The sequence below is a fragment of the Cervus canadensis genome, chromosome 2 (genome assembly GCF_019320065.1).
Source record: "Cervus canadensis isolate Bull #8, Minnesota chromosome 2, ASM1932006v1, whole genome shotgun sequence".
Lineage (NCBI taxonomy): Eukaryota > Metazoa > Chordata > Mammalia > Artiodactyla > Cervidae > Cervus > Cervus canadensis.
The window spans coordinates 14,647,660-14,672,704 of record NC_057387.1 but is presented as its reverse complement, the minus strand read 5'-3'; the positions used below and the strand labels follow the sequence as shown (position 1 = coordinate 14,672,704).

Here is a 25,045-nt window from a genome sequence, read left to right as displayed (position 1 = left end):
AGGGAGGGCGAGAGTCCCAGGTTGGGTGAGAGGATCCCTGGGATGCTCGCGGCTTGTTTCTGCCTAGCCTGTGATGTCTCTCTGCATAATCCAGTACCACAAAGGGCGCTGTATGCCCTCTACCACCCCCAGTCGCCAAGTTCTCACCGCCAACGCTGCGCGGCCCTTTAGCGGCGGCCATTGACAAACCCGTCAAGCTGTTGGACTCGCCTTCCCCACCCTCTGACCAGTGGCTGGGAAAAATGGAACTGGCTGACGTTCTCAGAGCCCCGGAGCTGGGGCAGGGCGGGGCAGCGGCTCCCACGATTCCAAGGCCGCACACCTGCCTCCCCCCTCCCCCACCCCACCTGAGGGTTTGGGAACAAAGGTGCTTTGTACCGGCCCGCAACCACCTCATTACTTCGTCTTGGAGACTGTGGCCTTCGTTCTCCCAGAACGAAGGTGTGGGGTGGAAAGGGACAGTTGCCAATCCCAAGGTAAGCATCAAGCTTGCCACTTGAGGCTCTGTAAAGGGTGGGGTGAGGGGTCCCCGGGAGGCGATTTGTCCCTTCCTCTCGCTGTATCTCTAGACGTGCAAAGAAAAAGGAGCAATGTGCCTACGATGGCTGGACGAACTTCATGGATCCTTGCCCCCGCGCCTCACTTGCCTCTTTCTGGGTGAGAGGCGTGGGCCCATATTTAAATCTAAAGATTTAATAAGGCTTTCTACCCTGAATTATGGCTTTCCAGGTGGTGCTGTGGCAAAGAATCCACTTGCCAAAGCAGGGGACGCAAGAGACGCGAGTTCAATCCCTGGGTCCGGATGATCCCCTGGAGAAGGAAATGACAACCCACTCCAGTATTCTTGTCGATATAATCCCAAGAACAGAAGAACCTGGCCGGTTACAGTCCATGGGGTCACGAAGAGTCAGACACGACTGAGCAATTGAACACACACACACACTATATTGTTTTTGTTTAGTCTCTCAGTCCGACTCTTTGCGACCCCCATGGACTGTAGCCCGCCAGGTTCCTCTGTCCATGGGATTATCCCGGCAAGAATACTGGAGTGGGTTGTCATTTCCTTCTCCAGGGGATCATCCCAACCAGGGGATCATCCCAACCTAGGGATCGAACCCGCGTCTCCCGCACTGCAGACGGATTCTTTACCCCTGAACCACCAGGGAAGCACCCTGTACTAACACAGCACGAAAGACACGACCTCTCTAAAACAACTCCTAGACAGGGGAATATGTCCCTCCTTGCCACCCCCTTGAAACGGGCCCAACCTCAGCAACAGCTTGCCGAAGCTGGAGAGCGCTGCGGCGCCCAGAAGGTTAACAAGAGTTGGCTTTGAATGAAGAGGCGGAGACGCGACCCCATTGGTGAAAAGTTATCCAGGGGCGTGGCCTGTGAGTCTCTGCACCCCACCCCACTTCTCGCAAGCCCCACCCCAACCTCCTCTGCACTTTGTACCTTTCTCGCCGCGACTGCGAAGCGGACCGGGACGGGCCGGGCCAGACCACACCAGACCTAGGGGGCGATGCGGCTGCAGCCCCTGCTGCAGACTGTCCTCTGGGCCGTGCTCCTCAGCTCCCCTCTCCGAGGGGGCTGTGGCCTCCGCCTTGCGGTCTACTGGAACTCCAGTAACCCCAGGTAGCCGGGCCGAAACCGGCGGGCGGCGAGCCGGGCCTGCACGCTCCCGGGCCGGGCGCGCGCACGACACTCGCTCTGTGCGCGGCGCCGCCTGGACCCGGCCGCGCGCCGGGGATCCTTTGTTTGAGCCGGCGGGGGAGGAGGGAGGGGCGAGGCGCGCCTGGGGTCCCCTATGCTCGCCAGCACGCGTTGGAGACGAGCGGAGGACCCCAGCCCCGAAGGCAGTCGGTGGGGTCTCAGAGCCGGGAGCTGGGGGAACCTCAGCCTGCACTCCGAGCCCCGCCCCCCTCGCTTCTGTCTTGGGGATCCCCAGCCTTCCTCCGGCCGAAGCTGGGGCGAGCGGACTTGCGGGGCGCCGGAGGGGGGGTGGTTACTCTTGTGAAAGAGGGTTACTCTCCTGCTGGCTTGGCCTCCCCTTTGGCGCTCGCTTTTCTCCTGAGCTCATTCTAGAACGCTTTCATCTCAGTCATTATTAGTCCTTCTATTTCTGTGCAGTCTCGGCCCTGCCCTTCTAGAGTTGAGTCACTTTTAGGCAAGTCATCTGACCTCCCTAACCTCAGTTATCTCATCTGTAAAATGGGGTAATAATGTCTAGTACCCTGGGAAGTCAGGTAGACTGAGGTCATGTGTGTCCAGGAGGTAAAGGCTGTTACAGATATAAACTACTATTTTCTGTCTCCTGATCTGCCTGCCTTGGAACCCGGATGTTTTTTTCCTGTTTCCATGCTCCTCCCCAATTCTCCTTGCCTCTCTCTGCTTTCTCCATGTTTTCCTTTCTGATTTTCTACTTAAAACAATCTGTGACTCTGTTCATTTGTTCAGTCACTAACATTTGTTAAGCGTGTACGGTGTGCCCGGACTTGTGCTAGGGTGCTGGGGGTTAGAAATAAGACCTAGGCTCTGCCCGTTGGGATCCCCAAGGGCCCCTGGGTGAGCAGGCTTCAGAAGAGGTCATTACAATACCAATGCTGTGTGGTGAGAGCTGCTGTTGTCTTCCACCTCTGAATTCCTCTCTGTGTTCCAGACCACTGCCTCTGAATGACTTGGAAAATTGGTTAAAAATTCAGGTTCCTACCCCCTAACCCTGAGGTTTCTGACTCATTCATTCCATTCCCAAATATTTATTAAGCATTTTCCTTGTGCATGACACTTTTCCAGGCACTAGGGATGCCGCGGAACTAAACAAAAGCCCAGCTTGTGTTCCAGCAGGTCTGAGCTGAGCCCAGGAATCTGCATTCCTAATCACAACTCCAGATGCAGGTGGTCTTGAGACCACCCATTGAGAGAGAGTTGGGGGCCTTTCATAAGTCAAGTTGGGCTCTGTGTATGATGAGCATGGGGGTGGGAGTAGTTCATGCTTTACTTGATGCGGGAGGGGTTGACATGTCCTAGGTCTTCCCACCCATAGTGGCTCCCCCCCAGACGTCTCCCAAGATGTCCAAGGGAGTCCTGAGGAGGCCAAAGATTGGGAGATATGTGGAGGGGGCTCCAAGTCTGGCACTTTGTTGTCCTGGCAAAAAAAGGAGGGGGAGGGGAGGTTCCCACCATCCACTCTTTTTCTTTCTCTCTTAGCTATGGCATTCTTTCGGCATTGAATTGACATCTTAAAAAGGCAGCCTTCCTCTTTGTGAATCAGTTAAAGAGGATACTGTTCCCAGTCTCCATCTCTGGTCTGTGACTGCACTGTGGGCCCAGATCTGTGCCCTTCGCCTCTGTGCCTCGGCTTCTTCACCGCAGCCATCCACCTAACATCTGTCAAGCACAGGTGCTACACCAAGGCCTTGTGTTGGGCATCAGAGCTAGAGAGGGGTGGCAGCTCCCACCCAAAAGCTAGGGTTTGGGAGTGGCCTTCTCACATTTGAGCCTTGTGGTTGTAGGCCCTGCAGTCCCTTAACCTCTCTGAAACTGTGCATCTGTTACCTCATCCATTTCTTGCACTCTCTTTGTCTCTCAAGAGTTGTCGGTCTGGGGAACTCAAAGACCTTCCCAAGCTGCTCCCGCTCCAGTGGGTGGGGGACTGGCTGGCAGGGACCATTGGGAAGGGGTATCTTTGACCCTTGTGCCCCTGGTGTGCTGTGCCAAGGAGCCCCTCTGCCCTCAACTACCTTATGCCTGCAGGCTGCTTCGAGGAGACGCTGTGGTGGAGCTGGGCTTCAAGGATTACCTAGACATCATCTGCCCACACTATGAGAGTCCAGGGCCCCCTGAGGGCCCCGAGACATTCGCATTATACGTAGTGGACTGGGCGGGCTACAAGGCCTGCCGGGCTGAAGGGCCGGGTGCCTTCAAGCGCTGGGAGTGCTCCCACCCCTTCGCTCCCTTTGGCCCTGTTCGATTTCCAGAGAAGATTCAGCGCTTCACACCCTTCTCCCTTGGCATGGAGTTCTTGCCTGGAGAGACCTACTACTACATCTGTGAGTGAGGATGGGCACCCTGGCCACCTCCTGGGGAAGGCAGGGAGGGGAGTGGGGCTACCTGCCATTGCCAGCAGTCAAGGCAGAGAGCCTGAGGGGCGGGGAAAGGAAAGGAAGGCAGGCCAGGCCTGGGAAGGGGGAGCGGGCAAGGGTCCAGAACATGGTAGGGGGATATCTAGAGTGAGCTGATAGAGACACGGGGCAAGGAAGAGGAGCTGGGCAAGGGGACATGAGGAGGAACACAGGTGGGCATCTAGATGTAGCCCCACAATAAGGAAAAGTTTTCCAGAGAACTGGAGAGAGGAGAAGCTAGGAGGGTTTTAAAGTGACTCTGAAGCGTGCAAACTAGCCCATGCTAACTTCTTCCTCCCAATTTCCCACCACCCAGCAGTGCCAACTCCGGGGAGTCCTGGCCAATGCTTGAGGCTCCAGGTGTCTATCTGCTGCAAGGAGGACAGTGAGTGGGTTGGGGCAGGGGAGCAACCCTTCTGGCTAGTGTGGCGCCCTCGGGAATGGGGGGAGCAGTGGGAAGAATATGGGAGCATTAGACTCTGGGGGGCCTCTTCTTCCCCCTTTAGCATGTGGGAGCCTCCGCTGCACAGTGGGAATGGCATCTCCGGGGCAAGGCCCTCCAAGGCCTTCACTGAACTGGTGGCCTCTAATGGCACCTGGGAGGAGACCTGCAAGTTGGGGCTTAGAGGTGGTAGATTATGGGAGGGATTGGCTAGTTCGGGAGACCCTGAAGCAAGGGGTGGGAGTGAACAACTAACGGGCAGAGCAAGAAGGAGGCTGCCGAAGCAGGAGGACCCATCAGTGCTACCCCCTCCCCCTCACAGAGCCTGAGTCAGCCCATCCTGTTGGGAGCCATGGAGAGAGTGGCACGTCAGGGTGGCAAGGAGGGGCCACTCCCAGTCCCCTCTGTCTCTTGCTGCTGCTGCTGTTTCCAATTCTGCGACTCCTGAGAGTTCTCTGAGCCAAGTGGACCCTTCCTGCCACCCCCAGGAACCAGAGCCCTCCTAAGACTCCTTGGAGAGGGGCCCCTGCCCCCTACCTGAGCTGGGAGTGCCAAGCCAGACAGACAAGATGGAAGAGTGATGGGGGAGGTCTGAGGTGACCCGTCCAGGTACTGGCCTCCTCATCACAGGCTGAAGAGGAGCCACAGGGAGCAGCAGACAGCCCTGGGCACCTTGGAGCAGAGGCGAGACAAACATAAGGTCTCCATCAGCGACTTTGATGTTCAAATCCCTGCCCCCAGGAAGGCAGGGACTTGATGGGATGGCATCCTGGAGCCTGCTGGGGGCCAAGGCGAAGACCTGGGGACAGGCGGATTGCTGGACCAGGTCAGGCAAGAAGCCCAGGCCTGCCATCTGTCCCCAGTGCCCTGTGGGCCTCTTCCCTGGGGCAGCACCTCGCCTCCCGAGAGGATCACTCACTTGTCTTCTGTGAAGACGGACTTAGCATGAGGTTGAATTTCATGCCAGTGTATATTTTTGTAAGTGTCTGGACTTCAATAAACCAACTACCCATCTTTTTGTTCTTTTTCCAACCTACTGCCCTCTGCCCTCTAGCTCCTTGCCTGACACTGGGCCCTGGAGGGGGGTGGGGGGGAGCGGGGTGCAGGGTGGGGGGTGGCACAGCAGCGGAGCTCCCTGAAGCCTCTGCTCTCAGTGTGGCTTGGCCTGACCCCCATGCCAGCTGTGCCCAAGCCATCCATGCCAGGCCTCAGTGGGCACCCCTCTGGGCAGTGTGGGGTGGGTGCCAGCAGCAGCTGTGGACCTTGGCACCCTTTACCACCTCTCTAGCTGGTTTCCTGGGCTGGGGAGGGGACAGGTTCTCCTGATAGCCGCCACCCCCCATACACTCGGGGCACTGCTCAAGCTCTGGCAGCACCGAGCAGGATGTTGGGGCAAAGGCAAGGGGTAGTAGAAAGAGAGCATCTGGGTTTCAGAATGCCTGGGTCCCTGAGAGCTGGGTGTCCCCCCACTCCGTAAGGGCAGCCTGGGCGGTGCCTGGCCTAGAACTGAGAAGGTGGGGTCAGATCAAAGCCTCCTTCCCCAGCGGCCTCTTTGTTCTTCGCTTTTATAAGGAGGAGGGGGTGGGGCCGAGGAGGGAGGGCCCCCTTTGCTCTCAGCCCCACTCTGTCTCTATTACCTCTGGCAGGCAAAGCTATGACGCCCCCCTCCCAAGACTGACCAGTGACCTGGGGGGAGCCAAAGAAGGGGTGTCCCCCCGGCGCTATGCTCTACCCGCCCCGGTGCCCCACAGCTTCCCCTGGCACGGTGCCGGCCCGCCTGGCACCCAGCCAACGATCGATAGGTGGATGTTGTGCTGATTAGCTCGGCGGGGCTGCGGCGGCAAGAGGCGGCGTGTGAACATGCGCGTGGGGGGGGGTGGCGGGCGGAGGGTGCTAGAGGTCCAGAGACTGATAACCAGGCCGAAATGCTGGAGGTTTTCGAGCCCCTGCCCCACCCCTTTGCACACCTGGCTCACACCCCGTCCCTCTGGGTTGTTTCCATTGCTCTGGCTGAGGCCTGGGGCGGAGGGCAGCACCTACATGAGTTGACCCGCCCCCTGATTCAAGGCCACTTTCATAAAATGCCATATCTGTAGGTGCATGTGCTTGCGTATTCGTGTCAGGGCCCTCACCCCAAAACACAATTCTTAGCGGGGGCGAGGGGCCAGAGTGAAGAGGGTGAAGTCTGAGCTGAGGCCTGAGCTATGGGCTCGATCTTCGGTCCTGTGTTCGAGTTCAGTCTCTACTGCCAACCTGAAGGGTGTCTACCTGTCGCCGTGGAAACCCACTGTACTGCTACCTCCGCCCCTCTCCAGTGAAGCCAGAGGCGGCGCAGGCCGGGGATGACTGGTTAGACCAGCATTAAGGACTGCGGGCTTCTCATCCTGCTCCCAGCGGCCGCAGGCACCCTCCCTTCGCGGACCCAGCCCGGCGCGCTCGCTCCCGAGCCTGTAGCCGGCGCGCGGATCTCGCCGCTGATAACGCATGTGCGAAAGAGACGCGGGGCCAAACCGGCTTTCCCCCACACTCAAGACACACGCCCTCTCTCTCAGGCAGACGCGCACACTTGACACAGACACAGGCAGGCCCTCGCCGGCTCCTGGCTCCCTGCAGGTGTGAGGGTGGACACCTGGGCCGCCACGCACTTGGGCTGGGGAGGGAGAGGAGGCGGGGAAGACGCAGGCCCGCCGGCCGCAGGCCTCGAGCCAGCCCCTCCCTACACTCGCTTTCCGCCCAGCCTGGGCCTTGTGTGGACAACTGATTCAGTTGCGGGGCGCGTCTCCAAGGAAAGCGAGGGCCAAGTCCGCTCATGGGGCCTAGACAGGACGAAGACGCTGGGCGGTCTTCCGGCACTGGGCCCTACCCATGAGAAGTCCTCGAGGCGTGTTCCTGGGCGTGGTTCCAGGAGGCTCGGCGGACCTGCAGGTTTTGAGGCGTCACCGATCTCCCCTAAACTCACCGGCGCTAGATGGCCGAGGGTGGGGCCCTCAATTTGCTGGGCTTGCCCTAGTCTCACCAGAATGATGCAAAAACCCCTCATCTTCGCATCAAGCTTTGTCGCTGTTCCGAGAACCCGAGAGCCCCAGTCTCCGACCTCGATCCTGCTCCCCACTTTCTGGGGTTGCAAGTCTTCCACAAGAGGCTAAACCCTAAAGTTTTGGTCTTTTTAATGTAACCCCACCGTTTTTTCTTCTTCCCTTTCACTAATTCCTTCCTTTCCTTATTCATTCATTCGGCAAGTTGTGAGCTCCCAGCGCGTTCTTCTTTCAGTCGGCCACACCAGCTGGGGTCGTCGGGGGATCCCCAGCGGTGACGCAGTTGGAGAGGGGCACGCTGACTTCCAAATAACCAATAGAATCCTTGGGCCTGGGGCATGAGGTCATCAGCGGTGATGCCCATTGGTTCAGGCCTGGACGTGGAGGGGGTCCCCATAGCAACCGACGGTGCGTCCGAGCGTAACCTGGAGAGTGGTCTTTGCTTGTGCTTCAATGGCAGCTTGGGTGGTGCTTGGGTTGGGGGCGGGGAGGCGAGAGCAGAGCCCTGTTTCCCAGGTCCTGCAGTCCTAGCCCAATCAAGCTCTTATTTTTCTTGAGATCCTTTTACTCACTCAGCCCAGGAAGGTTAGGAGGGGAGTATTGGCAAAAGCGTGGGGGTCCTGGGTACAGAGCTTACGCCACCCGGAATGTTAATTCTGAGATCCTCGCGTTTATCTGCATATCGTCTGCATCTCATTTGCATTCTCTTCATTTAAGGTCAAATTGGGCAGACATCTCCACATCCCCAGCTCTGTCGCTTGTCTGTATCCCAAATCTATCCCTCACTGACTCTCTAATCTACCTCTCAGTGGTCCAGTTCCTTACCCTACCTCTCCTCCCAGCCTCCAGTCTCTCCAGGGGAGGGAGAGGGCACAGCCTAGCTAAAGGAGAAAGGATAAGAAGTCTGCCTCTCCCTCTGGACGTTTGGTGACAGATGGGGAGGGCTGGTCTGTACTGCCTGGAGACTACATTGGCAAAGCAAATGGTGGGGGGAGGTGCCCTGGGCTGAGTTGAGGGTCTCCAGGGCCAAATCACCCACATGCCCGGCAGGGTGCTGGAACTCGGGATGCCTGCTTCCAGCTGAGGGGCAGGCCTGCCCACCTGTCTGGTGCCAGGGCAGCTTCCTTCCTCCTATTAAGCACTAATGAGGTGTCATTAACCCTTACCTTGCCTACCAGCCCTCAGGTGGTACTCAAATTCATGGTCTCACACTGAGCAAAGAGGGAAAAAGGAGGGCCTTTGAGGAAGCTAAGAGGCAGTAAGGTCAGGGGAGCTGGAGACAAGAAGGCGGGACCAGAGGCCTGAGTAGCTTGTACTAGTTATGCTGTGTGCTTCTGAGGGATTTTCAGCATGGGTGTCTCACTATAAGAATCCATTTATTATTCTGTCCATCAATTCAACAATTATTTATTAAGCACCTCACCTATGCCTATAAATACCAGGCTTCATGCTAGATGCTGAGGATATACACTTGCCTAAGTCAGGATCCCTTCCCTTAAGGAATCTTCAGATTACTTGAGAAAAACTGGCCAAGAAATAATTACAATGCCAAGTGCAAATGCAGTTATGGAGCTGTGCAGAATGTGCTATGGGAACAGAGGGAAAATGAACTGTCAGAGAAGGCTTGGGTTTTGAAGGACAAAGTTTATGGCATGGAGGGTAAGTGTAGAGCTAATCATGCTTTTGATTCAGCGTAGAGGTCCGTGTCTAGCTGTGTTTTCAGGATTGCTGGTGTCTGTGCTCCTCAGAGCTGTATGTTTTGCATCCATGTGTATGTGTGTGAGTGTGTATGTGTCTGGATTTTTCTGTGTCTGGAATCCCTTCTCCCGAGCACACACTGTGGTTTTATTACAGATCAATGTTTGCCGTGAAGCTCTGGTGCAGATTAGCCTGAACCTGCCCAGCCCAGGGGAGGGGAAGTGGAGAGCCAGTGTTGGCTTTCTGGGAAGAGGTGGGCAGGCACCACCTTCACACCTGGGGGCCCAGACCCTTGACACCCCAAGTAGCAGCAGGCTAGCCAAGGGAGACAAGGGCTGGGCCCCCAGGCTATGGTAAGCTGTGCCCAGGCCACAGTGCCTTCTGCCCCAGCTCCCCATAGGAGATGTGGGGGTTATAGCCACCACTCCCCACCAAGATCTCAGGCCCCCTCCCCCAGCCTGTTCTTCTTCTGTCTGTGGAGGAGCAGGCCAGCTCAGACCTGTCTGCTGGCTCTCTCCCACTGGGAGCGGATCCTTTCCAGGGGACACGAGAGGGCTGGGGAATGCTAGGGCCTACTAAGAGGCCCTAGGTACTCCACCCTGGCCCTCTTCAGCTCTCTCCAGCCTGGATTCTCCCCACCCACTATGGGGTGCCACTTCTCTGGGTTTTGCCCAGACACAGCCATCTTTGCCAGGGAAGTGCTCAAACAGTAGGCAGAGGGTAGAGGCTAGAGCTATGGCAGTGGGGACTGGCCTGGGGAAGGGTGAGGCGAGGAGACTGCAGTGCTCCTCTGAGATTCTACCCCAGTTCCTTCTGTCCCCTTGCAGCCACTTACTAGAAAACTCAAATTTGGTGGCAGGAAAGAGAAGAGACTGTGGATTGAAGGAGAGATTTAGGGGCTAAAGAGAGGCTCTGGGGTCCGAGGAGAAGGTCAAGGACCTCTCTTTTCACACTCTCAAGGATGTGAACGTCTCTTTGGCTGTAACTTCTACTCCCCCTCATTCTATCTGAGCTTTTCCTATCCCATCACTATTCCCCAAGCCCAAGGTCACCTCTCCCACTATGACAGCTATGAAAGAAGTTTGGAAATGGCTGGGAAGAAAGATGAAAAAGAGAGTCTGGAGCTAGTCTAGGTTGGCAGACCTCAGGATAATAATAATGATGAGGCCTCCATCAATCAAGCACCTTGTGGGTTCTAAATTCTGTGCCCAGTGCTTGCTTCCCAGACACGGATCTTTATCCTCATAACAACCAGCTCTTCGAGGAAGGGTGTTGTTATCCCCAGTTTACAGATAAGGAAACAGTCTCAGAGAACTGAGGTGACCAGCTCAGTCCGTGAATGGTGGAAATGGAATTTGAACCCAATCCCATCCTGTTAACTGCCAAGCCCAACTGCCTCCCTCTCAGCTTTTCTAGAAAGAAGCACATTCAGAGGACGCACTCAAACCTCCAGTATAACATCCCAGAGATGCCTCTCCACTTCAGGGTTCTTGGCTTGCTGGACTCATTTGAGGGTTCAAGGCATGACTAGAATCAGAGGTTATGATGCTCTGACCCCACCCATCAAGCCCTGAATCCTAATTTCCTGTGTCCTGTGAACCAGCTTCCCTACTGTCAGTCATGTGTGTTGTTCCATGTCAACTCAAGGGCATTAGCGAACCATGTAGTCACGCTGACACACACATCACACTCGAAGTCAGAAGACACATACATCCCGCTCCTTGTTGGCACCCAGGGTCCCATGTTAGGACCATGCCGACAGGCTGCCTGCACCAGGACACACGCATGGGCCCTAGGCAAGGTGTGGAACCTGTGAATATTTCATGTCTGGAGCTGGCGGCTGCCTCTCCTGCTCACACGCGTGCCCCATCCTCCCTTTTACAGGCTCCTTGTTTGTTTGTTTAATGAATTATTTATCCACGGCCCCCCTTCCCTCCTGGCCTCCCCCTCCCCCAGGCCCTAGCCTCCATGATTTATTGAACACGGCTCGGCTCTGTGGTTGCCACCCGTTGTCCCAGGAGCCGCCTTGGGCCACACAGCCTGAGTACTCTCTCTGCCCCGGACCTGTTCAGCTCCCGGCTTCCTTGGCCCCAGGGGGCGGGGGTGGGGGGTGGGCGGCAGGGTGAGGCATCACACTCAGAGAACTCCCAGGGGCCTGATCTCAGTGCCGCTGGAGAGAACATGGCAGCCAGCAGTGTCCTGGCAAGCTGAGGGGCAGAGGGAAATGTAGGCAGAAGAGGAGAAAGAGGCCCAAGGCCCTAGAGAGAGGGGATCAGCCCCATGGAGAGAACCTCAGCTTTCACAGAGGCCCTCACCCAACAGAGAGGTGTCAGTCACGGCCCAGGCCTTAGAGCGTTTCAAACTGTAGGTTGTAACCCATTAGGGGTTATACAATCAAGCAATCAATTTTCTTGGACTGAACGAGCTTCACATTTTTGTTTTTTTAAGAGTAGAACAGAAGAAAAACATCAAAGTGCAGCCTCTGTAATAAGGGTAAGTATTGTTTCACGAAACTTGTTATTTCAATTATATGTGAATGTGTGTGTGTCTATTGTATGGCAAATGCAAAATATACATCTTACTGTGGGTCATAGGAAAGATCTGAGTCACAGTTATAAACAGAGGCCCTACGCCCCATTGATGGAGGCCTGGGTCCTTCAATGACCCAGATGTCACATAAAGAGGCATAGGCTTCAGATCAGATCCCAGCTTGTGGACAGTGGCCCAGATCTTATACACAGAGACCCAATCCCTAGAGATGCCCAGACCCCATCAATAGAGGCCTATCAACAGGCCTAAGAATAACAGCTGGAAGCACATATCCTATATTCAGAACTGCCACATATGGGTGTGCTCTTTGTGCTTGGCACAAAGGAGGCCCCCAAGGAGTAGTAGAGATGATCAGTCCAAGCTCCCTCACTAAGATGGGGAGACACATGGGGCCACATCCCACTGAAAGGAGTGGCACTTTTGTTTTTGCACAAAGGTACCACTTGCAAAGAGATGCGCCCTAAGGACTGGGTCTGCAGAGAGGGGTGGTTTTGCTAATTCACACAAAAGCCCAAATCAGCCAGCAGCTGATTTAGAGGCCTAGATAGATAGAGCACCAGATCCCATGGTCAGAGGCCTAGGCTTTACAGAGAGTGTCTCAGAACTTAAAAGCCAGAGGTTTAGACCCCATAGAGAGAGCTGCTTATATCCAGAAGAGAGGGCTCCAAATTCTAGAGAAGAGAGCTCAGTTGTTATTGGGGGGCTGGGAGGGAGTGTGCTAGATTCTAAGGAGGAGTATCTGAGTCCTATGGAAAAGAGCCCAAATCCTTAAGTGGGACCCAGATTCTATAAACAGGGCTTCTAAAATGGAATTTAAAGTCCTAGGCCAAACCAGCAAGCTCCCACTCCCTATGAATACGGGCAGTCTCTCTGCCAACTGTGGGACCTACAGAGAGATGCTTCTTCTGCAGAACAGGAATGTGGGTAGGCGGGGAGGAGGCTGGGATGCGTGGCACCTGGAGTAGGCAGGTCAGCATCATTTGGGTGAAACAAATCTCCCTCGGGCTGAGGTGTCTGAGGGGAGGGAGAGATGTTTGCAATGTCCCCCATTCCCACCCCAAGGGGTCTAATTTATTTTCTGGCTCCTGAGAAGGGAGAGGAGATCTCCTGGGGAGGAGAAGAGCCCAGGGAGGACACAGTCTGCTCTCTCCTGACAGCAGCTAGGCACAGGGCTTTTTCTGGATGGTACTGCCCCTCCCCCAAACCCAGCATCTGAGGCCAAATTGTGGTCAGGACCCCTGTCCTGCCAACAATAAGCAGATAAGGGGTGCTTGTATGCTCTCTCTCCTGCAGTAAGAAGAAAAGCACATCATTCCTGTCACCCTGGGCTCAGGTGGTTGGACTGGGTTCTGAGAGTCTGGTCTGAGACCTGGTCCTCCTGATCACTCTTAATCTGAGCCTCCCCAACAAAAGGAGATAAGGGGTGGACAATCACTAGGTCTGGATTTGAGACCCTCAATCTCTGAGGTCGTCCAGGTGGCTCAGATGGTAAAGAATCTGCCTGCAATGTGGGAGATGAGGGTTCGATCCCTGGGTCAGGAAGATTCCCTGGAGAGGGATGGCCACTCACTCTGGTATTCTTGTCTGGAGAATCCCATGGACAGAGGAGCCTGGCGAGGGGTCACAGAGAGTCGGACACAACTGAGTGACTAACACTTTCTAGATTCTAAATTTTTCTTTCCCTGAATTTCTAATTCATAGGACAAGAGAGGAGAGTGCAGAACTGTGTGTATGTCAGAGGGTGTGCATGGGCTTGTGTGTGTCACTGTGTGTGTGTCTAGGTATGTGTGCCCCAACGTCTCTGTGTACTGAATCTCTGTGTTGCTACAGATCTCCAGGTACCTAGTGGCACCTATACCTGTATGTCTCTGAGGGGTTATCTGTGTGTCCATATGCCTGTGTCAAACGCCTGTGTTTCTGTGTTCTCTGCTTCTGGGTGTCTGTGCCTCTTCTGAATGTGTGGATGTAATGTCTGTGCTTGGGTGTCACTGTGAGGACAATGACTGTGGTGAGAACTGGAGCACAAGGTGCTCTGCCCGTACGCGCTCTCACCAACGTCTTTGCGAGTAGGAGTGAGAATGCCCAGGGACGCCACTGGCTGTACTGGAAGGGGTCTCTGGTTGAGAGTGAGTGAAGAATCCTTTGTCAGTGTCCCACGAAAGCCGGTTTGGCTCTAGCTGACTCTCCTCAGTCCCTCCTCTGCCTTGGGCCCTGGACTGCTGAAGGCCCTCCCAGCAGCCAGCCTTGACACTCTCCAGCCAAGCTCCTCTACACTACCTCCAAGAAAAACAAGCCTCCTGCTCAGCTGGGGGGTTCAGGGCAACAGCAGTAAGGTCCTTGGTGGCAGCTAAGGGCTGCTCAGCCACCCTCTAGACCCCATCTGGCTCCTCAGGCACATGGGAAGAGGCATGTGAAGGGAGCAGAGGACCTGACTGTTCAGAAAGGAGGGAGGTCTAGTTTTACTTATTAAAGGATCCTGGACCGCAAGCTTCTTCTCAAGTCTCCCATCCCAGAAATGAATGTTGACAAGAGATTGAGATCCCTGTCTTGGCCTCCCCAGTCGTCTTCTCCACACTGGGGAGCAGAAGATACGGGACCGGCGGTAGCAAATTAAACCTACGAGGGAGAGGCGACGAGCGCTCCGGGTGTTCCCAAGGGGGCAGCACGGGTCTCACCTGCCACGCGCCGCGCGCGCTCCGGGCCCGAGCGGGGCGGGGCCTGACAAGAGCGCGCCAGGGGCGGGGCCTTGGGGGCGAGCCCGGGAGGGCGGAGGGAAGGGCTGGGGGCGTGGCCTAAGGCTCGGGGGCCGGCGGCGGCGGCAGCAGGGAGCTGGGAAGCGAGAAGCCGGGAGCGCGGGGCTCAGTCGGGGGGCGGCGGCGGCGGCGGCTCCGGGGATGGCGGCGGCTCCGCTGCTGCTGCTGCTGCTGCTCGTGCCCGTGCCGCTGCTGCCGCTGCTGGCCCAGGGGCCCGGGGGGGCGCTAGGAAACCGGCATGCGGTGTACTGGAACAGCTCCAACCAGCAGTGAGTCGGGGGCCCAGGGAGCCCATGCGTCCCGCGTCAGTGAGAGGGGGAGGCCTGGGAAGTCCTGGGGGAACCTGGGGTGGCAGTCCTGGGAAACCACAGTTGGGGGCTAGAAGGCGAGGGAGCGGGGGACACACTCTGTGGGCGTCTATGAAACTCAGCGGGTGTCTGAAAGAGGCTGTTAAGGTAGAGTAACCAGGGCTTGGGCCGAGCGGAGGAGGCAGCTTGGGAACACCCCACCCCACCTTGGCTTCTCTCCACACCCGCCTCTGGAATAGCTTACCCCCCAACTCGACAGTCCCCCCATCTTCACCCCCTTCGGCCGGCCTGGGGTTTGGGAGCCCCAGCATGCTGGGGATAGGCCGCCGCACTTGGGGAGCCCAGGGATGACCTGTTTTCAGTGGCGAGCGTTTCTAGGGGTTCTGGGCATGACTCCCGCTTTAACAAGTGGGGTCCAAAGCTGAGGCAAGGAGTCCGGGCGAGCACCTCCTCAGAAGGAAGGTGAATGGATTACCCTGGTTGTATGGATAAGCGGGGCTGGGATGAGCTGGGGCTGGGTCGCCAAGTTGGGGGGCTCTGGAGGTGCTGCTTGGAAAGGATAGGAACGTGGGGTTCCGGCGAAAGGGAGGAAGGCAAGGAGATGTCGGCGTGTCACACACACACACACGCCCGGGCTGGGGACAGCGTGTGGCTCCAAGTGTGAGCGGGCGTGCGCGGCTGTCAGTGTGCGTGTGTGTCTGAGTGTGTGATTTGTGTGTCTGCGTCGGCGATCGTCTGGGGGTGGGAGCGGGCGACGGGTCGAGGAGGGGGCTGCGGTCGCTGTCCGCGTGGCCGGCCGCGTCTGGGCTAGGGTGGCTGTCGGCGCCGCCGCGGTCTGGGCGGGTGTCAGGGCGGCCGTGCGGTTTCCCGGGGTGTGTGGAGCGGCGGCTGGGTGCCGGCTGCGGGGCCAGTTTCTCATTCTGCTCAGTCCTTGCTGCCCTTGTCTTCTCCTCCCCGCCGAGCCGCCGTGTGTATCACCCCTGCCGCCTCCGTGTGTGTCTGTGTGTTGGGGGGATCCCTGGGGACACGGGGGTCACTGTCACACCTGCCCAGGCGGCGGCGGCGGCACTGTCTCTGGCTCCCCATCCCAGGGGGCGACTCGGGAGCAAATGGCGAGGCCCCTCGAGAGGGGACCGGGAGGGCCGGACGGCCGCGACCCCCAACCTCCCGGGGGAGGGGCTGCCGCTCGCGGCTCCTGCTCTTTGTTGTTTGGGGCTCTGCGCCTCCCCCTCTCTCCCTCCTCGCGCCCGGAGTGTCAGACTGGGGGGTGGGGATGAGGCAACGACGCCCCCCTCTCGCTTCCCATGGAAACCTCGGGGGTGGGGATACGGCCCCTCCCCCCCCAGCGGGACTCGGAGAACTCCGGGGGCCGCTAGGGGCTGACTCCCCTCTGTATCTAGCTCGTTCCCTCCCCCAGACTCACACGTCTGCCCCCCGCCCCGCTAGAGTCTGGCAGGGAGTGGAGAGCACGCAGGTGAGGGGCTCCGGGTTCCCCACCACGGTCAGGGCACCCTCACGTTCTTAGGATAAGCCGGAGCCAGGGGATGCGGGAATGGCGTGGGTAGGGGTGAAGGGGGGATGTTGTTGATCAGGCTCCCCTCCCCCGCATACACCTGGGCGCAGGTGAAAGCCCTGGGAGGGGGTGGGGGAGCCCAGGTTCCGAGAGCCTCCTTTCTGTCTCCCCTGCTCCTCCGCAGGTCTGGACCGGTAGAGATGGGAGGGGGCGCGTACCGGGCCGGGAGGCCGCCGCCGCCCCCGCCTCGCTTCCTCCGCCTTTGTTGCCGCTGCGCCCGGGCTCCCCGGCTCCCTCACTGCGGCAGCCGCGGCCCCATAAATCGTGAGAGCGACGTGCTCCGGAGCCGGGAGTGGAGAGGGCCAGGGAGCTGGGGGCGGGGCCGGGCCGAGCCACAGGCTCCCGCGTCCCCTCCCCCCGGTCACGTGAGCTGGGCTCCTGGCTCCCACCCCCCCATCACGTGCCAAGGGTCTCTGCCCCCTGGGGTCACGTGAAGAGGGTCTTGCGACCCCGCCTCCTGGAGGGTCACGTGGGAGGGTACTGGTGGGACACGTGCGGTGGCCTCTTTGACAGACCTGGGGGCAGGACCCTGCACAGCGACGGTGATCTTGCCCCTATCCCGCACTCAGCCCCTGCGTTTGGTCCTCTGGAATAGAGGAGACCTGTTCCCAGTCTGGCCCAGAAACCGAGCGTGGAGGAACCTTACTGGAAGAAAGCATGAGAGTGTGAGGTCGAGGGGTCCCATGAGCCCGGAATTGAATGGCCGGGGGCGGGACCGGCCAGTGGCCAAATGGAAGCGCCCGGGTCTGTGCTTCATTGCTTTGCAGAACTGTACAAGGGTGCTGGCATTCGCCCCTATCTCAAGAAGCGTCAGAATATCTTTCTGTAGCTGTCTCCCTACCTGTCTTTTTATCTCTTGAATGTTTCTGTTGCTTATCTCTCTTTCATTCATACGTTCATTCAACAAATATTGAGGCTCTACTACGTCCCTGTTGGTCCTTCTCTCTCTTTTCTTCCTGTCACCGAGTCTCTGCCCTGAACCGGCTGCCTGTCCCTGATATTCTCCTTTGAGTCCCTGTCTCCGTCTTTGCTGTCTGTGGGCCTCTCTGGAGCGGCCTCTATGGCTCTCCCTTTCTTCAAGCCTCTCTCCCGTCTCATTCTAACATCGCTTTCTCGGTTTCTGGATTCCTCTCTTTCTCACTGTCTCACTCCCTTTCACCTCGTGGTGAATCCAGCCTCTGTCCATCCCCCCTCTCGTCTCCCTCTCACTCCATTTCTGTGTCTCGCTTTCGGCGGGTCTCTCGCGCTTCTCCGCCGCTGCAGATCAATAAACCTTCGCCGCCGCCGCCGCCGCTGTCGCAGGGAGGAGGGGCGGGGATGTGGGGCGCGCTGATTTTCTCCCACCCGACGCCGGCCAGAGGAGCCCGGAGCCGACTCCCGAGCTGGCGAGACCCAGTCCGGCGGGGCGCAGAAGCCCAGGATGCCGGAGGGGTGCGGGGGTGTCAGCGTGCACGCGCCGCCCCGCGAGCGTTCTCGCCAACCACCCATCCCAGCCCCGGCGCGCGGACCCCACGCCGCGCACACGTGGTCCGGCCTCGCCTGCCGGGGTGAGTGGCGCGCAGCCTCGGGGGCGCGCGCTAGAGAGGAGAACAGGGGTCCGGTGTCTTTATCCCTCCTTCACTTCCGTAGCTCTGCATCTTGGCGTTTAGAGGTGGGGGGCAGGGATTTAACAAGTTCAGGATCTCTTGGGATCCTTTCCTTACTCTCTGGTCTTGTTAGACACCCTGTTTACCAGCCCCTAATTGCCCCGGGGGGAGAGGTTTGCTCCTCCCCGGTTCCCCCGCCGCCCACCCCACGAGGCTCGGGCAGACAGGGCACTGAAGGAGTGAAAGAGAGGGGTTGGAATGTGCACCCGGGGCGGCGAAAGCCGGAAAAGATGAAATAACGGGGTGAGGGGGCACCCCCTCCAGTGGGGTGTGTTGACCCTCGCCTTTCTGCGAGAGAAGTGGGAGGCTAGTAGGAGATGAAGTGAGGAAGAGTAGAGAACTGTGTGAAGGGGCAGGCACGACTCAGTCCCCAGAGCCCAGCCTGCCCTCCTCTCCCGCGGGGGCGGGGTGGGGCGGGGTGTGGCTCTAGGTTAGGGAGGTGCGGCCCTGAAGGAGGGGTTAGCTGTGAAGCTAAGCTGGGGCCTAGCGGCACCTCCCTCTTTACTGCCAAAACTGGGAGGATGACAGATTCAATTAAAGCGCCCAAGCCAAGCAGACACCTCAGGTCTCCCAGGAGTTGTGGCTGGGTTTTCCTGGCAGCCAGCCTTTTGCCCCCTGTCCACCAGCTACCACCTGGGCACAGTCATTCCCCAAGCAGTTCTTTCTCCCACATGCCCACCAGGGAGGGTAGGGGCATTTCAGGGGCTGTTCACACCACTCAGCCCAGGGACAGATAAGAGGAGGCTTCTCTTCAGTTGTGGTCGCCCAGCAGCCTTTCTATAAGGCTAGTCCCCTGTGTGTTGAGGAAACTGAAGTGCCTGTAGGAATAGCTCTGGCTTTGGCTTCCTCCATTCTGGAACCGGGTATGTTGCCGGAAAACCACGCAGTGTCCTAGGGAGGCACTACTTCAGGCCTGCAAACCCAGGTGAGGCTCAAGGACAGAGGCCCCAGAGTGGCTGTGCCGCTGCTCCGGGCCTGGCACTGGTGGCCCCCTCCCCAAAGCCTGTGGGCGAGGAACACTAGGCTTTGAGCTTGTGGATAGAGAGGTAAACCTGGGGTGGCAGCTGGGAGCTAGGCCTGGTCTAACCCGTTCTCCTGCTCCCAGTGCCCCAGGCCGAGACTCCTGCCCACCTGGGTGCCAGGGCCAGGGAGGAGCCAGAGTGACCCATCACTCCATGGGAACCGAGTGGGGCTGGTGGCATTCTTGATGACTCAAGGAGGCTGAGCCCATTCTTACTGGGGTGCTCAAACACCTGCTCTTACCTGTCTTCCTTACTGCTAGGCTTGAAAGGGAGTGTTTGGGGAGGGGGTGGCACAGGCAAGGCCAAGGATGTAGGCTGAGATGGGGAGGACCCTCAAGTCCCCGCCCCATCCAAAGGCCTCCGAGCTTGTTTCCCTAATGGATCTAATTACTGTTTGTGGAACTAGGAGGTGCCTGGTGACAAGGGGAGCGAGTCTCTCCCCTCAGGGAGTTCCCAGGAACCAGAGACCCCAGTGGTTTGACATTTTGCCAAGTACCCCATGCCTTCCTGTGTCCACTATACGCCCCTCTTACTGCCAAGATGTGTGCATTCCTATGCGAAGAAAATTAAGGGAAACTCCTGCCTACTTCTCCGAGTTTCTTTCTCCATTCAGATGTTTCTCCCATCCCCACATCACTCAGTACCACCATGGAGAGAGCATTAAGACCAACACTTTGATGATAACTAGCAAGGCAGGTGGGGATTACAAGGGACCCAGCATCTGCTTCTCTGCCCATAGAAGGATCAGGGAAGTAAGAGGCACAGCCATCTTGTCTGGGCACTGTGCCCACTGCTCTGTTCAGCATCATTAAGGGGGAGTTAGTGTCCAGGTTGAGGAGAGAGGGCTATCGAGATACCAGTTTTGGCGTGATGCCACATGGAGCCTTGGTGTTGAGTCCCTTAGCTCCCTAATCTGTTGTGTCACACTGGTATATGTGTTAGTCTCTCCGTCGTGTCAGACTCTTTGCAACCTATAGACTGTAGCCTACCAGGCTCCTCTGTCCATGGAATTCTCCAGGCAAGAATACTGGACTGGGTAGCCATTCCCTCCTCCAGGGGATCTTCCCAACCCAGGGATCAAACCTGGCTCTCCTGCACTGCAGGCAGATTCTTTACCATCTGAGCCACCAGGGAAGTCCTGGGGTGTCACATTATCGGAGACCTAGTTGTCCGTACCCTCAGGGTGGAGGTCGGTGAGACTCAAGGCACAGAGGCCAGACATACTGTACAGAAAGCATGTGCCAGTGTGTGTGTCTGTATAGGAAGGGCAGGGAAAGAGCTGAAGATTGCTGGTGTCAACCAATCCTGGCATGCCAGCCAGCACACATATCACCTAGTTTTTCTATGTGTACGCTGCCTGTGAGTGGGTGGTGGACATAATTGTGTGTGTGCCACAGAACTTGTGCATGTATATGCATGAAGCCTGCATACATATGTCTGTGAGGGCAGGTCTTGTCGGACTCGCCTTGGGGGTGGACTGGCAGCATCAGGAAAGCATGCTGGGAGAGGCGATGGAGGGTGCGCATCCCTCCAAGGAATCCCTCCCACTTTCACACTTCCATTCCTTCTATCCCTCCTCCCCACTAATGAATTACGGGGGATGGACGGAGGAAATCCGGGCCTGGGTCTGGGAGTCGCAGGGACCTGCGCCGTTTCTGTGGTAACCAAAGCATACGTTCCCTTCTTCCCTCCACCCTTCTCCCCCGCCTCTTTTCCTTTGGAGGCCGGCTGGGCTTCCCTGCGTCTTTGCTACCCTCTGGTGGCTACCAGGAGAAGGGCAGAACCAGGAGTGGGCCTGGAAAGATAGTGCGGGGATTGGAGGCACTAGGGCCCTGGGGACAGAGAAAGGGACAGAGGAGAGGAAGCTCAGAAGGAAAACCTGGAGACTCTAAGGACCCTAGGGAAGGTCTGCGGAGAGGTGAGGTGGAAAGTGGGTTGGCTTTGGGTTTCTTCTCTCTGACCCGCTTCCTTCCCCCCACAGCCTGCGGCGAGAGGGCTACACGGTGCAGGTGAACGTGAACGATTATCTGGATATTTACTGCCCGCACTACAACAGCTCAGGGGTGGGCCCCGGGGCGGGGCCAGGGCCCGGAGGCGGGGCGGAGCAGTACGTGCTGTATATGGTGAGCCGGGACGGCTACCGCACCTGCAACGCCAGCCAAGGCTCCAAGCGCTGGGAGTGCAACCGACCGCACGCCCCCCACAGCCCTATCAAGTTCTCGGAGAAGTTCCAGCGCTACAGCGCCTTCTCTCTGGGCTACGAGTTCCACGCCGGCCACGAGTACTACTACATCTGTAAGTGACGGCCTGGAGGCGGGCCGGGGCGGGGCCTAAGAGTGCCAGGGGGTGGGGTCCCCAGGGGCCCGGGCCGGGCCAACGCTGCAGGCGCTAGGTCTCTGTCTCTCCGAGTGATACCCCGGGATGAGGCGTGGGAGCTGGGGCCCTCAGGGTTCCAGCTCAGGGTCGTGAGGCTAAGAAAAGAGGTTTAGTGGCATTCCCAAAGGTCACAGAGTCACTGTTTCTGTGAGGGACATTTCAGAGGCGGGACCTCGGGGTTCACTGTTTATTGAGGGATAGGACCCCAGGAGCTTCTAGGGCTAACGGCAGAGCCACCACGACCAATGCCCAAAGGGTGGAGGAGGTCCTGAAGGACACTGCGCAAGAGGGGCCGTTTGGAGGGAGTGAGGCGCGTTTCTGAGCGAGGAGGGCACGGGGTAGAACATCTGGAGAAAAAGACTCAGGCCCGGTCTCCTCCCCAGCCACGCCTACCCACAACCTGCACTGGAAGTGTCTGAGGATGAAGGTGTTCGTCTGCTGCGCCTCCAGTGAGTATAATCGGCTCCCAGCCGCCACCCCGTCCTTGGCTCCCCTGCTTTGGGGCTCCCCTGGCTTCCTGGGGGTGGAGGTGGAGGGCACAGGCGAGGGGGACTCGCTCCCCAGCTGTAGCAGGGGGAGGGGATCCTGGCCCTGACTCTCCCCTCCTCTCTCCCCACCCGCACCCCACCCCGCAGCATCGCACTCCGGGGAGAAGCCGGTCCCCACTCTCCCCCAGTTCACCATGGGCCCCAATGTGAAGATCAACGTGCTGGGTGAGTCTGCGCAGCGCCCTCTGGTGGCCACTGCTGGAACCGCAGCCCCCTCCCCGGTGCCTGCTCCTCTTGCATGTCTTTCCGCCGGGGGCACCGATCCTTCCCACCCCCGTGGTGGTCACGTCCCCCGCTCCACTGCTGCTACCGCTGCCGCGTGTTCCCGCCCCAGCGCGCAGCCCGGCTCTCACCAGTCTGTCTCTTCCTCTATCCACAGAAGACTTTGAGGGAGAGAACCCCCAGGTGCCCAAGCTTGAGAAGAGCATCAGCGGTACCAGCCCCAAGCGGGAACATCTGCCCCTGGCGGTGGGCATCGCCTTCTTCCTGATGACACTCTTGGCCTCCTAGCTCTGCCCCCTCCCTTGGAGGGGAGAGATGGGACGGGGCTGGGACAGAGCAGGGAGCCTTTGGCCTCTCCAGGGAAGCCTAGCCGTGGGGCCTAGACCCCTCCTCCGATGGCTGGAAGTGGGGTCTGCACCATACATCTGTGCTCACCCCTTCTGTCCCCTCCCCACCAAGTAGGGCACTGTAGTGGGCCAGGCACAGGCACAGCCATGGGTCCCAAGTGGCCTTGTGGCTCTGGTAATGTTTGGTACCAAACCCGGGAGCTGTGAAGGGCAGTGCTCAGGACTCCCTGCCCCCTGGTACCTTTCTGTGACCCCTGGTGCCCTCCCCTTTGTCCCCCCCCCAAGAGGCAAATGTGCCCCAGAGAGAGCAAATCGAAGTGTGGGAGACACCCCCAGTCACTCTCTTCCAGGGCCAGAACACCGGGAGGGGACTAGATGGGTGAGGGGGTGGCTCCGCCGGCTGCCCCTCCCCTGTTTACAGCAATAAGCACGTCCTCCTCCCACTCCCACTCCCAGGACTGTGGTTTGGATTGAATCCAAGTTTACAAGCAGACACCGCTGTGGGGGCCGCCGACAGTGGACAAGGGTGACAAGGGGTGGGCATTGGGGTGCCAGGCAGGCATGTACAGACTCTATATCTCTATATATAATGTACAGACGGACAGAATCCCTCCCCCTCCTTAACCCCCTGACCTTCCTTGACTTCCCCCTCCAGCTTCAGACCCCTTCCCCACCAGGCTAGCCCCCCCCCCATGGGGGACCCCCTGGCCCCTCTTTTGTCTTCTGTGAAGACAGGACCTATGCAACGCACAGACACTTTTGGAGACCGTGAGACAACAATGCCCCCTCCCCTCCAGCCCTGAGCCAGGACCCAGCTCCCAGGACCTTGCCCTGCCCATCCTCTGTGGTCCCCACCCATCCTCCTGGGCCTTTTTCAAGTGCTTTGGCTGTGACTTTCATACTCTGCTCTTAGTCTAAAAAAAATAAACTGGAGATAAAAATAACTGAGTGTGTGTGATTTCCAGGGGCCATCACTCTTCTGTACACTGGTTAAATAAACCCCACAGGTCATAAGGCCTGGGGAGGAGACAGGACTCTAGGGCCAAAGGGTCAACTGAACATCTTGTTCTGTAGCTCATCTCCCCTAAGGAGACACCTCTGTGTGGAGGAGCAATAAAGGCTTCTGAGCAGGGCCTGGATGACTTTGGGCAACACGCTCAACCTCTCTGAGCTGCAAGTATCTCATCAGAAAATCTAGGTTATAATACATCTCTCCCAGGATTGGTGTAAAGATTAAATGGTGGAGGGAATATAAGGCTCAATGAAGATGGTTTTCTCCTTTCCTTCCCATTCTATTCTGTAACCAGAAGTTCTTGACTGGGGTCTATGGATTTCAGGGGGTTGTGAAACTAGATAGGAAAAAATTATATCTTTACTTTCACTCACCTGTAACTGAAATTTACCATTCTCCTATGTACGGGCAATAAGCCACAGTAGTTTTAAGAGTGCCTGTGACTTTGTAACCAACAGAAATCACAGATGTGTTCAGAATGTGTTATAGTTTTTGAAGATATCGCAAAGTATCATTTACTCTCATCACTACTTTGAAATAACCGTAGCTGTTAGATCTTGTTTTTAATGTGTTAATAAAGAAGCATATATATTACTATACCAAAAAATGTAGATGTTTTGATAACTGTGTTTCAATATAATTGGTTTCCTTTATAATCCTTTGCAATTTTTTTTTTTTTTTTTTTTCTGTTTAAAACGTTATGGCTAGACTTTCCTGGTGGTCCAGTGGTTAAGAATCCACCTGCCAATGCAGGGGATATGGGTTTGATCTATGGTCCGGGAAGATTCCATGTGCCATGGGGCATCTGAGCCCATGCACCACAACTACTGGGCCCGCACTCTATAGAGTCCATGCTCTGCAAACAAGAGAAGCCACTGCAATGAAAAGCCCACACACAACTAGAGACTAGCCCCCTCTCATTGCAACTAGAGAAAGCCCGCACGCGGGAATGAAGTCCCAGCGCAGCCAAAAATAAAGAAATGAATATTAAACAACAAAAACAAACAGAAAACATTATGGCCAAAAGGCTGAGAGTTTGCTGGTGCTGGGGCCGCACATAACTACAGCCTCCTGCGTCCATGGGGGCGGGGGGGCGGGGGACAGAAGGTGAAAGATGGGACAGGGCCTTCCCTGGAAGTCCAGGGAATGCATTCCATTGCATAAGAGTCTGCATTCCAATGCAGGAGGCGTGAGTTCAATCCCTGTTCAGGGAAATAGGATCCCACATGCTGTGTGGTGTGGCAAAATAATAATAATAAAAAAGATGGGACCACGGTGGAAGCAGTCAAAGGTCACAGCCCCTCCCAAGCTAAGTGAGGTCAGGGTTGTTCAGGTGGGCACATTGGGAGGGCAGTGAGGGGTTGCTGATAGGGGCTAAAATCTATTCAGGCA

At 57.4% G+C, this 25,045-nt stretch overlaps 2 protein-coding genes across 6 annotated transcripts; both read left to right on the top strand.

Annotated features, from left to right (window-relative positions):
* Positions 1-1,102: 1,102 nt before the first annotated feature.
* Positions 1,103-5,577, top strand: EFNA4 (ephrin A4). Of its 4 annotated transcripts, none has more exons than XM_043454788.1 (4): positions 1,103-1,635; positions 3,754-4,049; positions 4,441-4,481; positions 4,886-5,017. In XM_043454788.1, exons 1-4 carry the CDS (start codon positions 1,523-1,525, stop codon positions 5,009-5,011), a joined length of 576 nt encoding a protein of 191 aa, XP_043310723.1. In that variant the 5' UTR covers positions 1,103-1,522; the 3' UTR covers positions 5,012-5,017. The 4 variants fall into 4 exon arrangements, with proteins under 4 accessions (XP_043310723.1, XP_043310714.1, XP_043310705.1 ...); XM_043454779.1 differs by having other exon boundaries at positions 1,106-1,635; positions 4,438-4,481; positions 4,886-5,577; XM_043454770.1 differs by having other exon boundaries at positions 1,116-1,635; positions 4,441-4,506; positions 4,886-5,577.
* Positions 5,578-14,635: 9,058 nt separating this feature from the next.
* On the top strand, positions 14,636-23,585 carry EFNA3 (ephrin A3). 2 transcript variants are annotated; one of them, XM_043454740.1, is made up of 5 exons: positions 14,636-14,868; positions 21,130-21,443; positions 21,908-21,973; positions 22,160-22,237; positions 22,452-23,585. In XM_043454740.1, exons 1-5 carry the CDS (start codon positions 14,741-14,743, stop codon positions 22,580-22,582), a joined length of 717 nt encoding a protein of 238 aa, XP_043310675.1. In that variant the 5' UTR covers positions 14,636-14,740; the 3' UTR covers positions 22,583-23,585. The 2 variants fall into 2 exon arrangements, with proteins under 2 accessions (XP_043310675.1, XP_043310684.1); XM_043454749.1 differs by lacking the exon at positions 22,160-22,237 and having other exon boundaries at positions 14,642-14,868.
* Positions 23,586-25,045: the final 1,460 nt, after the last annotated feature.